The sequence below is a fragment of the Salmo salar genome, chromosome 03 (genome assembly GCF_965601325.2).
Source record: "Salmo salar chromosome 03, fSalSal1, whole genome shotgun sequence".
In the NCBI taxonomy this organism is placed as follows: Eukaryota; Metazoa; Chordata; class Actinopteri; order Salmoniformes; family Salmonidae; genus Salmo; species Salmo salar.
The window spans coordinates 78114758-78129562 of record NC_138293.1 but is presented as its reverse complement, the minus strand read 5'-3'; the positions used below and the strand labels follow the sequence as shown (position 1 = coordinate 78129562).

General features: G+C 44.1%; 1 protein-coding gene across 1 annotated transcript; it reads right to left on the bottom strand.

Annotated features, from left to right (window-relative positions):
* Positions 1 to 11516: 11516 nt before the first annotated feature.
* LOC106592726 (immediate early response gene 2 protein) lies at positions 11517 to 13025 on the bottom strand. The gene has a single exon (XM_014184050.3). It carries the CDS (start codon positions 12833 to 12835, stop codon positions 12266 to 12268), a length of 570 nt encoding a protein of 189 aa, XP_014039525.2. The 5' UTR covers positions 12836 to 13025; the 3' UTR covers positions 11517 to 12265.
* Positions 13026 to 14805: the final 1780 nt, after the last annotated feature.

Sequence of the window (14805 nt, the reverse complement as noted above, 5' to 3'; positions counted from 1 at the left end):
AGATGTGAGCCAGGCAGATGTGTGAGGTGTCCTGTTCTAATGTCTGTTCTATATATAACCCCCCTAATACTTCACCACCCCCATCTCTCACACACACACACACACACACACACACACACACACACACACACACACACACACACACACACACACACACACACACACACACACACACACACACACACACACACACACACACACCCTCCATCCTCCCCTGCATTCTGCTGCCAGCTCCACTTCCTGTATCCTGCCCCCCTCTATTTCCCCCGCTCTCTCCCTCCCTCTCTCCTTCATTTCTCTCCCCTACTCCTTCCATACCCAGGCCAGACCAAACACACAGCTAGGGTGGAAGGCAGATTAAACAACATTGTTCACACTCCATGGGCTAGTATAGCCTACTCTCCAAGGGGCCGATTCCGATATAGGAAATGTATGCCTTTCCTACGCACACCTTTCAAATCAAATCAAATCTTATTGGTCACATACACATATTAGCAGATGTTATTGCGGGTGAAGGCGAAATGCTTGTGTTCCTAGCTCCAACAGTGCAGTAGTATCTAACAATTCACAACAATACACACAAATCTAAAAGTAAAATAATGGAATTAAGAAATATATAAATATTAGGACGAGCAATGTCGGAGTGCCATTGACTAAATACAGTAGAATAGAATACAGTAAATACATATGAGATGAGTAAAGCAGTATGTAAACATTATTAAAGTGACTAGTGATTCCATGTCTATGTAAATAGGGCAGCAGCCTCTAAAATAGAATAGAATAAAATTAAATTGTATTTGTCACATGCGCCGAATACAACAGGTGTAGACATGACAGTGAAATGGTTACTTACAAGCCCTTAACCAAAAATGCAGTTTCAAGAAGAAAAATAAAATGTAATCAAAAAAATTATTAAGGAGCAACAATAAAATAACAGTAGCAAGGCTATATACAGCAGGTTCCGGTACAGAGTCAATATGCAGGGGCACCGGTTAGTCGAGGTAATTGAGGTAATATGTACATGTAGGTAGAGGTAAAGTGACTAAGCATGGATAATAAACAGAGTAGCAGCAGCGTAAAAATGGGGGGTGGGGTGGGGACTATGCAAATAGTCCGGGTAGCCATTGGATTAACTGTTCAAGAGTCTTATGTTAACCGTTCAAGAGTCTTATGGCTTGGGGGAAGCTGTTAAGAAGCCTTTTTGACCTAGACTTGGCGCTACTTGCGGCTACTTGTACTGCTTGCCGTGCAGTAGCAGAGAGAACAGTCTATGACTAGGATGGCTGGAGTCTTTGGCAATTCTTTGGGCCTTCCTCTGACACCGCCTGGTATAGAGGTCCTGGATGGCAGGAAGCTTGGCCCCAGTGATGTACTGGGCCATACATATTACGCTCTGTAGTGCCTTGTAGATGGAGGCCGAGCAGTTGCCATACCAGGAGGTGATGCAACCAGTCAGGATGCTCTCGATGGTACAGATGTAGAACATTTTGAGGATCTGAGGACCCATGCCAAATCTTTTCAGTCTCCTGAGGGGGAATAGGAATTGTCCTGCCCTCTTCACGACTGTCTTGGTGTGTTTGGACCATGATAGTTTGTTGGTGATGTGGACACCAAGGAACTTGAAGCTCTCAACCTGCTCCACTACAGCCCCGTCGATGAGAATGGGGGCATGCTCGGTCCTCCTTTTTCTGTAGTCCACAATTATCTACTTTGTCTTGATCACGTTGAGGGAGAGCTTGTAATCCGGGCAACATTCTGCCAGGTCTCTGACCTCCCTATTGGCTGTCTCATCATTGTCAGTGATCAGGCCTACCACTGTTGTGTCATCGGCAAACTTAATGATGGTGTTGGAGACATGCTTGGCCATGCAGTCATGGGTGAACAGGAAGTACAGGAGGGGACTGAGCATGCACCCCTGAGGGGCCCCTGTGTTGAGGATCAGCATGGCAGATGTGTTGTTACCTACCCTTACCACCTGGGGACAGCCCGTCAAGAAGTTCAGGATGCAGTTACAGAGGGAGGTGTTTGTCCAAGGGTCCTTAGCTTAGTAATGAGCTTTGAGGGCACTATGGTGTTGAACGCTGAGCTGTAGTCAATGAATAGCATCCTCACGTAGGTGTTCCTATTGTCCAGGTGGGAAAGGGCAGTGTAGAATTCAATAGAGATTGCATCATCTGTGGATCTGGTGGGGCGGTATCCAAATTGGAGTGGGTCTAGGGTTTCTGGGATAATGGAGTTGATGTGAGCCATGACCAGCCTTTCAAAGCACTTCATGGCTACAGACGTGAGTGCTACAGGTCGGTAGTCATTTAGGCAGGTTACCTTGATGTTCTTGGGCACAGGGACTATGGTGGTCTGCTTGAAACATGTTGGTATTACAGACTCGGTCAGGGACAGGTTGAAAATGTTGAAGACATTTGATAGATGGTCAGCGCACATGTCCTGGAAATCCGTCTGGCCCTGCGACCTTGTGAATATTGACCTGTTTAAAGGTCTTACTCACATCGGCTACGGAGATCGTGATCACACAGTCGTCCGGAACAGCTGATGCTCTCATGCATGCATGTTTCAGTGTTGCTTGCCTCGAAGTGAGCACGGAAGATATTTAGCTCATCTGGTAGGGTAGGGTAGGGTAGGCTCGTGTCACTGGGCAGCTTGCGGCTGTGCTTCCCTTTGTAGTCCCTAATAGTTTGCAAGCACTGCCACATCCTACGAGCATCGGAGCCGGTCTAGTACGATTCAATCTTAGTCCTATATTGACACTTTGCCTGTTTGATGTTTTGTCGGAGGGCATAGAGGGATTTCTTATTAGCGTCCGTGTTAGAGTCCATCTCCTTGAAAGCGGCAGCTCTGTCCTTTAGCTCATTGCGGATGTTGCCTGTAATCCATGGTATGTACGTACGGTCACTGTGGGGACGACGTCATCAATGTACTTATTGATGAAGCCAGTGACTGATGTGGTGTACTCCTCAATGCCATCGGAAGAATCCCGGAACATATTCCAGTCTGTACTAGCAAAACAGTCCTGTAGCTTAGCATCTGCGTCCTCTGTCCATTTCCTTATTCAGCGAGTCACTGGTTTTTCCTGCTTTACTTTTTGCTTGTAAGCAGGAATCAGGAGGATAGAGTTATGGTCAGATTTGCTAAATGGAGGGCGTGTGTGGAGTAAAGTTGGTACAGAGTTTTTTTCCTTCTGGTTGCACATTTAAAATGCTGGTGGAAATGAGGTAAAACGGATTTAAGCTTACCTGCATTAAAGTCCCCGGCCACTAGGAGCGCTGCCTCTGGATGAGAATTTTTCTGTTAACTTATGGCCCTATACAGCTCGTTGAGTGCCGTCTTAGTGCCAGCATCGGTTTGTGGTGGTAAATAGACAGCTAAGAAAAATATAGATGAAAACTCTCTTGGTAAATAGCGTGGTCTACAGCTTATCATGAGATACTGTATCTCAGGAGAGCAAAACCTTGAGACTTCCTTAATATTAGATTTTGTGCACCAGCTGTTATTTACAAATAGACACAGACCGCCACCCCTTGTCTCACCGGAGATATCTGTTCTATCTTGCTGATGGATGGAAAACCCAGCCAGCTGTATGTTATCCATGTCGTCGTTCAGCTACGACTCGGTGAAACATAGGATATTACAGTTTTTAATGTCCTGTTGGTCGGATATCCCTGATCGGAGCTCATCCATTTAGCTATCCAATGATTGCACGTTGGCTAATAGGACTAATGGTAGAGGGGGTTAACTCACTCGCCTATGAATTTTCAGAATGGCAGTCCAATCTCCGCACCCTTTTTCTCCGTCTTTTCTTCACGCAAATGATGGGGATTTGGGCCCGTTCCAGAGAAAGCAGTATATCCTTCCGCCGGAGTGGTTAAAGAAAATATCTTTGTCCAGTTCGAGGTGTGTAATCGCTGTTCTGATGTTCAGAAGTTATTTTTGGTCATAAGTGACGGTAGCAGCAATATTATGTACAAAAAGTTTAAAAAGAAGTTACAAACAACGCGAAAAAATGGACAAAATAGCACAGTTGGTTAGGAGCACGTAAAACGGCACCCATCCCCTCCGGCGCCATTCTCAAAGGTGCAGGGTTGAGTAACCGGGTGGTAACCGGCTAGTGATGGCTATTTAACAGTCTCATGGCCTTAAGATAGAACAGGCCGTGGCTCAGGTGGTTGATGTCCTTTTTAATTTGTTGTACTTTTTACCCCTTTTCTCCCCAATTTCGTGATATTCAATTCATAGTTACAGTCTAGTCCCATTGCTGCAACTCCCATACGGACTCGGGAGAGGCAAAGGTTGAGAGCCATGCGTCCCTTGAAACACGACCCCGCCAAGCCGCACTGCTTCTTGACACACTGCTCGGTCAACCCGGAAGCCTGCCGCACCAATGTGTAGGAGGAAACACCTTACAGCTGGCGACCGAAGTCAACGTGCATGCACCCGGCCGCCACAAGGAGTCGCTAGAGCGTGATGGGACAAGGACATCCCAGCAGGCCAAACTCTCCCCTAACCCGGACGACGCTGGGCCAATTGTGCACCGCCTCATGGGTCTCCTGGTCCCGGCCGTCTGCGACACAGCCCGGGATCGAACCCGGATCTGGTGTGATGCCTCTAGCACTGTGATGCAGTGCCTGAGACCGTTGTTCTACTCGGGAGGCGAGGTGGCTGATATCCTTGATGATCTTTTTGGCCTTCCTGTGATATCGGATGCTGCAGGTAGTGTGCCCCCATTGATGTGTTGGGCAGACAGCACCACACTCTGGAGAGCACTGCGGTTGCGGGCGGTGAAGTTGTCGTACCAGGCGGTGATACAGCCCGACAGGATGCTCTCAATTGTGCATCTGTAAAGTTTGTGAGGGTCTTAGGGGCCAAAGCAAATTTCTTCAGCCTCCTGAGGTTGAAGAGACGCTGTTGCGCCTACTTCACCAATTGTCTATGTTGGTGGACCATTTCAGATTGTCAGTGATGTGTACACCGAGGAACTTGAAGCTTTCCACCTTCTCCACTGCGGTCCCGTCGATGTGGATAGGGGCGTGCTCCCTCTGCTGTTTCCTGAAGTCCATGATCAGCTCCTTCATTTTCTTGACGTTGAGGGAGAGATTATTTTCCTGGCACAACTCCGCCAGAGCCCTCACCTCCTCCCTGTAGGCAGTCTAGTCATTGTTGGTAATCAGGCCTACTACTGTTGTGTCGTCTGCAAACTTGATGATTGAGTTGGAGGCGTGCATGGCCACGCAGTAATGGGTTAACAGGGAGTATAGGAGGGGGCTGAGCACGCACCCTTATGGGGCCCCTGTGTTGAGGATCAGCGAAATGGAGGTGTTGTTTCCTATCTTCAACACTTGGGGGCGACCCGTCAAGAAGTCCAGGACACAGTTGCACAGGGCGGCATTCAGACCCAGGGGCCTGAGCATAATGATGAGCTTGGAGGATACTATGGTGTTGAAGGCTGAACTATAGTCAATGAATAGTATTCTTACATAGGTATTCCTTTTGTCCAGATGGGATAGGGCAGTGTGCAGAGCGATGGCAATTGCATCGTCTGTGGATCTATTGGGGCGGTAACAAAATTGAAGTGGGTCTAGGGTGTCAGGTAAGGTAGAGGTGATATGATCCTTGATTAGCCTCTAAAAGCACTTCATGATGGCAGAAGTGAGTGCTGCGGTGCAATAGTCATTTAGTTCAGTTACCTTTCCTATTCACTTCTCAGTAGTTGGTATTCAGACTTACCTTATGCAGGTGTGTAACGGGCTTTGCAGGCGCGATTCCCTTGAATACATTTAATTCAACCTCTGAAAACCCTCCCACTTGCTTGCAAACAGATTTTCTCGTGGAGTTTTCATTCAATAGTGTTATCAGTACATTTATCTTAAGCCATCCCTTTAAATACGGTGTACCTTTAATTCGAATTTTGTCAACTGACTCACTAGAATACAATGAGAATAGAATACAACGGGTTCTGAATATAGGGTTCAATGAAAGAAACACACCAAATACTGTATATGCATATTTGACTCTGTTTCAGCAACTGGTAGATTTCAAAATACTCTGATCTTGTAGTTATTTAGGCAAATTTTAGGGTTAGGAGAGCCTTTACTCATGAAATATATTGATTAATCAAAATACATTGGTTTGATTCATCCTGAAAGTTGTCATATCCAAGTTCAAACCATGAGATATTGGAAGGTGGAAACAAGTGTACAATAAGGGTTGAACGATATTCCTATAATCCTCAGGAATCATGGAACTGCATATGGAATGATGTGAAATGTAAGATACAAATTGAAGAAAACAAACACTAAAGTGACAGTTATAAATGTATGTGGGTATTACTGAAGGTGGCTCCCGATCGTGGCTAATGTCTAACATGATAAAAATTGCAAAATAAAACAGAGAAAAGCCTAGGCATATAATTAAAACATTCTAAAGCACATACATCAACTCGGTTGGTCAAGCCCTACAGAAGCCTATAGTTTGTGTCTCCAAATTTCATCAATGCAAATAATGAGGGCACACAATTAAAACATATATTTTTTAATAATGTCACAGGGGCAACAATGCATGTCATGTTGCTATGATTTTCAGTTTGCTTCCATATGACTGGTTTCACATTTGCCTCCAAGGATCATAAGGAAAAATAATCAAAACCAATTGCTTTTTTTAATTGCAATCCCTTCTCCAAACGGATTACTCATTTAACTAGCTTTTATCAACAGCTATGACACTGCATTTGTAATGTATTCAGACCCATCCCTTTTTCCAAAAAAAATGTCCCTCATCAATTTACACACAATACCCCATAATGACAAAGCAAAAACAGGTTTTTAGAAAAGTGTGCAAATGTATTACAAATAAGAAACAGAAATAACTTATTTACATACAGTACCATTCAAACGTTTGGACACACCTATTCATTCAAAGGTATTTCTTTATTTTTACTAATTTCTACATTGTAGAATAATAGTGAAGACAATCAACACTATAAAATAACACATATGGAATCATATAGTAAGCAAAAAAGTGTCAAACAAATCAAAATACATTTTAAATTTTAGAATCTTCAAAGTAGCCACCTTTTTCCTTGATGACAGCTTTGTACACTCTAGGCATTCTCTCAACCGGCTTCATGAGGAATGTTTTTCCGACAGTGTTGAAGGAGTTCCCACATTCGGTTGAAGTCGGAAGTTTACATATACTTTAGCCAAATACATTTAAACTCAGTTTTTCACAATTCCTGACATTTAATCCTAGTAGAAATTCCCTGTCTTAGGTCAGTTAGGATCACCACTTTATTTTAAGAATGTGAAATGTCAGAATAATAGTAGAGAGAGTGATTTATTTCAGCTTTTAATTATTTCATCACATTCCCAGTGGGTCAGAAGTTTACTTACAGTCAATTCGTATTTGGTAGCATTGCCTTTAAATTGTTTAACTTGGGTCAAACGTTTCGGGTAGCCTTCCACAAGCTTTGCACAATAAGTTGGGTGAATTTTGGCCCATTCCTCCTGACAGAGCTGGAGTAACTGAGTCAGGTTTGTAGGCCTCCTTGCTTGCACACACTTTTTCAATTCTGCCAACAAATGTTCTATAGGATTGAGGTCAGGGCTTTGTGATGGCCACTCCAATACCTTGCCTTTGTTGTCCTTAAGTCATTTTGCCACAACTTTGGAAGTATGTTTGGGGTCATTGTCCATTTGGAAGACCCATTTGCGACCAAGCTTTAACTGCCCGACTGATGTCTTGAGATGTTGCTTCAATATATCCACATAATTTTTCTACCTCATGATGTCATCTATTTTGTGAAGTGCACCAGTCCCTCCTGCAGCAAAGCACCTCCACAACATGATGCAACCGAGCTTCACAATTGGGATGGTGTTCTTCAGCTTGCAAGACTCCCCCTTTTTCCTCCAAACATTACGATGGTCATTATGGCCAAACAGTTCTATTTTTGTTTCATCAGACCAGAGGACATTTCTCCAAAAAGTATGATCTTTGTCCCCATGTGCAGTTGCAAACCGTAGTCTGGCTTTTTTATGGCGGTTTTGGAGCAGTAGCTTCTTTCTTGCTGAGCGGCCTTTCAGGTTATGTCGATATAGGACTCGTTTTACTGTGGTTATAGATACTTTTGTACCTGTTTCCTCCAGCATCTTCACAGGGTCCTTTGCTGTTGTTCTGGGATTGATTTGCACTTTTCACACCAAAATACATTAATATAACGCATCTCCTTCCTGAGTGGTATGACGGCTGCGTGGTCCCATGGTGTTTATACTTGCGTACTATTGTTTGTACAGATGAACGTGGTACCTTCAGGCATTTGGAAATTGCTCCCAAGGATGACATTTTTTTCTGAGGTCTTGGCTGATTTCTTTTGATTTTCCCATGATGTCAAGCAAAGAAGCACTGAGTTGAAAGGTCGGCCTTGAAATACATCCACAGGTACACCTCCAATTGACTCAAATGATGTCAATAGGCCTGTCAGAAGCTTCTAAAGCCATGACATCATTTTTCGGCTTCAACTGTATGCTGAGCACTTGTTGGCTGCTTTTCCTTCACAAAGAAAGTAGAGGTTTTTACACTTGGAACTGAAAAGTTTGCTCGACCTTATTTATGGTTTCCTCGCACATAAAAGTGGTGGAATTATGAGGGAATTAGTGAAGGTCATAATACAGCATATCTGCAAACACACCTCCACCACACCTTCATTTCTTACATCTCCACCCTGAACGAATTGCAGGTGATATTCTCATTCAAATCAAAGTAAGAATAATAGACAATCTGGACCCTTTCTTTCTAAAATGATCTAGCCTGTTCAACCTCTCTTTCATGTCATCTAAGATTCCCAAAGATTGGAAAGCAGCTGCGGTCATACCCCTCTTCAAATGGGGGGATACTCTTGACCCAAACTGCTACAGACCTATATCTATCCTACCCTGCCTTTCTAAGGTCTTCGAAAGCCAAGTTAACAAACAGATCACCGACCATTTAGAATCCCACTGTACCTTCTCCGCTATGCAATCGGGTTTCAGAGCTGGTCATGGATGCACCTCAGCCACGCTCAAGGTCCTAAACGATATCTTAACCGCCATCGATAAGAAACAGTACTGTGCAGCCGTATTCATTGACCTGGCCATGGCTTTCGACTCTGTCAATCACCACATCCTCATCGGCAGACTCAACAGCCTTGGTTTCTCAAATGATTGCCTCGAATGGTTCACCAACTACTTATCCGACAGATTTCAGTGTGTCAAATCTGAGGGCCTGTTGTTCGGGCCTCTGGCAGTCTCTATGGGGGTGCCACAGGGTTCAATTCTTGGGCCGACTCTCTTCTCTGTACATATCAATGATGTCGCTCTTGCTGCTGGTGAGTCTCTGATCCACCTCTACGCAGACGACACCATTCTGTATACTTCTGGCCCATCTTTGGACACTGTGTTAACAACCCTCCAGACGAGCTTCAATGCCATACAACTCTCCTTCCATGGCCTACAACTGCTCTTAATAAATACAAGTAAAACTAAATGCATGCTCTTCAACTGATCGCTGCCTGCACCTGCCCGCCCGTCCAACATCACTACTCTGGACGGTTCTGACTTAGAATATGTGGACAACTACAAATACCTAGGTGTCTGGTTAGACTGTAAACTCTCCTTCCAGAGTCACATAATACATCTCCAATCCAAAGTTAAATCTAGAATTGTCTTCCTATTTCGCAACAAAGCATCCTTCACTCATGCTGCCAAACATACCCTCATAAAACTGACCATCTTACCGATCCTCGACTTTGGCGATGTCATTTACAAAATAGCCTCCAACACCCTACTCAACAAATTGGATGCAGTCTATCACAGTGCCATCCGTTTTGTCACCAAAGCCCCATATACTACCCACCACTGCGACCTGTACACTCTCGTTGGCTGGCCCTTGCTTCATACTCGTCGCCAAACCCACTGGCTCCAGGTCATCTACAAGACCCTGCTAGGTAAAGTCCCGCCTTGTCTCTGCTCGCTGGTCACCATAGCTGCACCCACCCGTAGCACGTGTTCCAGCAGGTATATCTCAATTGTCACCCCCAAAGCCAATTCCTCCTTTGGCCGCCTCTCCTTCCAGTTCTCTGCTGCCAATGACTGGAACGAACTACAAAAATCTCAGAAACTGGAAAAACGTATCTCCCTCCCTAGCTTTAAGCACCAGTTGTCAGAGCAGCTCACAGATCACTGCACCTGTACATAGCCCATCTATAAATAGCCCAAACAACTACCTCTTCCCCTACTGTATTTATTTATTTATTTTGCTCCTTTGCACCCCAGTATTTCTACTTTGCACACTCATCTATTGTCAAAATTACCATTCCAGTATTTTAATTGCTGTATTGTATTTACTTCGCCACCATGGCCTATTTATTGCCTTTACCTCCCTTATCTCACCTCATTTGCTCACATTGTATATAGATTTATTTTTCTACTGTATTATTAACTGTATGTTTGTTTTACTCCATGTGTAACTCTGTGTTGTTATATGTGTCGAACTGCTTTGCTTTATCTTGGCCAGGTCGCAGTTGTAAATGAGAAAAGGTGAAAATAAAAAATAAAATAAAAAATAAGCATAGAGAAAAAAGTGCATACAAAGGGCATTACTTTCTATTTACATGCGCTTAACTTGTTTTGGAATCGGCCCCCAACAGCGCAAAAACAAACACCAATTTGTAAACCCTCATGAAAGCAGCTCCAGGCAGCCCCTTATTGCCGTTTCACACTGTATTTTTGTCTGGTTATCCGACCCGAATCTTGGTCCAGATACATGGGCCAGTCGTGCAGAGTCCTTCCCAGATTGTGATTGGGGTGGTCAGGCCGATGCCCCTGCATGCCACTGGGAGAACAGTGTCCCATGTCTGACCGTACTCCACAGCTGTCAGGGTGGCACAATAGACCCTCTCTCTCAATTTTCCCGAGGTTAACAACAAAAGTGATACATTGTTCCCATTCCGTGCGTAATTTGATGACCGGGAAAATAGTGTTTGTCCTGCGTCTCTTTCTTTACAACAGCGTAACCTCCTGGAAATATAACCATTGTGTGTGTGTGTGTGTGTGTGTGTGTGTGTGTGTGTGTGTGAGCGAGCGAGCGAGCGAATAGCGATGACACAGCGTGCTTCCGACTCATCACACCCATTGCCGTTTCCTCCCCACACGCTCCATGGGGCAATACTCTTACTACCCTTGTTTCTTTTAGTCACGCCCAACCACTGGGTACAGATGTCAGTTCAACGTTAAGTTTTTATTTACGTTTGATTGAGTTGTCAACTAACGTGAATTCAACAAAAATGTGACCATGTCATCAGGATTTAATTTAAACGTTGTGTGAAAAAGAATCCAATCAGTCTTCCATGTTAAAACAGATTTTTAGGGGTTGAAATGAAGTGGAAACAACGTTGATTCAACCAGTCCAGTGGGCACCCATGTCATGATGAATAGTTTCCTCAAGGCTACAACAAGTTATAAGGAAACGACACAAGGTTCAAGTTCATTATAAAACGTTTTAATAAATAAAACTGAGGTAGTGTCATTGGAATGGTTTGTTTCACAGTTTTGGTTATCAGTGTCGATACAATTAATTTTGGTTCGTATGGAAGAAAAGTTCCACAGTTTAACCAATTAACGTACAATTCCAAATGAACAAAATATACATTTGAATGTATCATACAGGTAGAACATTCATAACATTTAATGGATCAATTTATGTAATAGGTCAAATGTTTGGATTACTGGGGCCCACAACAGTGATTAATAGTAAATAGTTGGTCTAGTATTTTCAGCATCATGGCGCACGTGTAGGCTATAAAAGTCCGTGAAACCAGCACTATTCAGTCGGTTTAGGCTTGTGCCGTGTATTGTATTCAGTCCTTTTCGACCAGGCCCAGCCCTAGAAAGAATTAGACCAAACAAAGTTCTCCCGTCTCCCTCTTTTGGCGCACAGCCAGCGGGGAAAGTCACAGCGGCAGAACAGGAACTCTTTTACGGTAACGATCAGTCACTTCTTTCACAAAACAAGCTCCAAGTTTCGGAGAAATCTCCAGTGAGTTGCCGGGACAGCCCCGTTTCCAACATTAGAGACCACAGCGTGTTATAGTGTCTGAACGCATATGCGGCCTACTCTCTCTCTACCCGGCTCATACCCGGATAGTTTTGCCGATGGCGCATTCCTCCTGCTCGGTCACAAAATTATATTTATGAACCCAAATCAAAGCAAACTCTTCATTGTCCCTTCAAAACGCTGCAATGGCTCTTAACATGGGCACCGATGAGGCCAGTGAGTCCCAACTGACACTGTAGCAGTTCACAGAGCTCCGTATGACGGTATTTCTCCCTTGCTCAATTTTCTCTTTCTTGCAGGGGAGGAAGTCGGGCTCTGAGGCCGCCTTGCCGCGTCTCTTCCTGGCGTTACGGTCAGGCCTCGAAGGGCCCCGGTTCTCCTTGTCTTCTCTACCTGCTGTTACACTGCAGAGCAGCGGGTGTGAACTCGTTCCGTCCTCGGAGGATGAGGCACTCTCCTGGGGCTGGGGGGTCGCGGGTAGTCCAGACGGAGACAAGGAAACCTCCCTCTCCAAAGGGTCTCCAGTTGTTTCCTCCATCGGTGACTCTTGCTGGACCGGCTCTGCTGCTGTCGTGGTTTCACAACTGGCCTGCGATGCGTGGTAGATATCCCGGGCGGACTGCATTACGAGCGTGAGCAGCAGACTCCGGTGGAGACCGTGTCCCCCGCGCTGGGCGCGCGAGCTGTATAGTTTGCCTAGAGCGTGGACCATAATCCTCTTGGCCTCCGCGCTGACCTCCATGTTGTTGCTTATTATTGATCTTAAGACGTTTAAAGACTCGTAAATTTGATTGCCACAACTTTGGACCTTCCTTTACCGTTGGGGCCTAGATTCTCCAAACTTCACACACATACAGACATGAACGTGCCTGTACAACCCGCTTTATTATAACTTCACTGACGTCAGTGGCTCGCTCTCATCTGAGAGGTGTAAATTCTTCCATGAGCTCCTCCTATGCCAAAAGCCCCACAAGAGCTGCGGATAACGTGTAGTAGCCTCCTACACTATATTCAGACTACTATTTATGACTAGACACATGTGTAGGTTGTGTTTAGGCTGTGTTTATTTGTACCACATTTGTTTGCATAATTGTGTAATTTGAACAACCGAATATCAACGCAAATCTGACTACTGTCAACAGGTCATACACTTTATACTAGGCTAATGAAAAAACAGAAACCCGAGAAACCAATGAAATTCATATCGGTGCCATTTAGTTGTTGCATTGTCTTACTATCACTAGGCTAATTGTGTGTGTGTGTGTGTGTGTGTGTGTGTGTGTGTGTGTGTGTGTGTGTGTGTGTGTGTGTGTGTGTGTGTGTGTGTGTGTGTGTGGCATCTATTATTAAGTGGAAGGGAATTGCATTTTGTTTTCTTGTGTAAGTGGACTGCTGCTTTCTTGAACATGTCTCTCTTGCAAAATAGATTAGCCTGTAGGCTAATTAAAGGTTAAATAAAAAATGTGCATTTGAGACTGTTCCAATTTTTTAAATGAATCCTTTGAACAAAAATGATATGGCTTAAAGGCTAACAGCCATGCCTCATGCCTTATATTTAGCTACTGGTATCAGGTCAAGACCACCAATCAAAGCCATTATATAATGATTTTCTTCTGAGAAAAGCTGTGTTGATAAATTACTCTTGAATCTTCATGTTTTTCTTGCTTCACATTACTATAACATTACTCCGATTGGGGCTGTTTTTCAGGGGTTATCGACAGATGCCCATATAAAGTACATCCGACGGGTAACCGAGGCGCGCGCTGCAGTGGAAAACCCGTGACGCGCCTAGGAGACCCTTGCTTCCATTGGCCAAATAAAGTGCGAATCATTAGGGATTGCGTCAGAACACATCTCCTTATATGGTGTTGTCAAGACTGTGCGCTCTGCTTCCCCGAGCCCAAATACGTGCATCGGGAGCGCGCTTAATCCAGTGGTGGCGTGTTTGGGGTCAACTCAACTCATCTATTTTGGGGTGCACATCTGGCAGCAAGGATGCCGCTGGAAATCTGACATTGATGAAATGAGCAAGCAAGCCATGGTGCTCAGTGGTAATCAAAATCAGTCAACTGTCTCTGGATTGGCAAAGAAAACTTTCTCCCTCAGCAAGCTTTCATTAATTTCAAAACTTGTTCTCAACTGGCCTACCTGGTTAAATAAAGGTGAAATATATTTTTTTTGCATGACTTTTACATGGTTTCTTCAAGACCTAATACTTTATTTTACATGAAAGGTAAACCAAACACTATGTGAAATATAATGGTGCAGTTTCATATATGTTCATCCATGACAATGACAGACCTATGCCTTGTTCTATTAATACAGAAAGACAGGTTCAGATTGTATTTTTGTAATTTAGAGACTTTTTTTGGTATTCCATCAATCCAAAATCACACCTCTAGTATTTCCTGTCCTATCCTCCATCTGGACTCTTTGGTTCAATATGTCCCTGTCCAATATAAGTTGTATGCATCATCTCTAAGTCAAGGTCCAAATGGAACCAAGAAGCATTCATTTGATGAGCTGTGATTTGATTCACTTACTATGCACTCCCTTGCCCACATTCCATTTGGTGCTCTCACTTTAAATTGCCCATCTTCATTATTGCCAAAATCCCCACAACAGAGTGAACAGACCTTTGTTAATGTCTAATTACAGCAGGTAGCAAACCTATAATTTACAAGTCAATCTTGTCAGTGGTACACATATTCA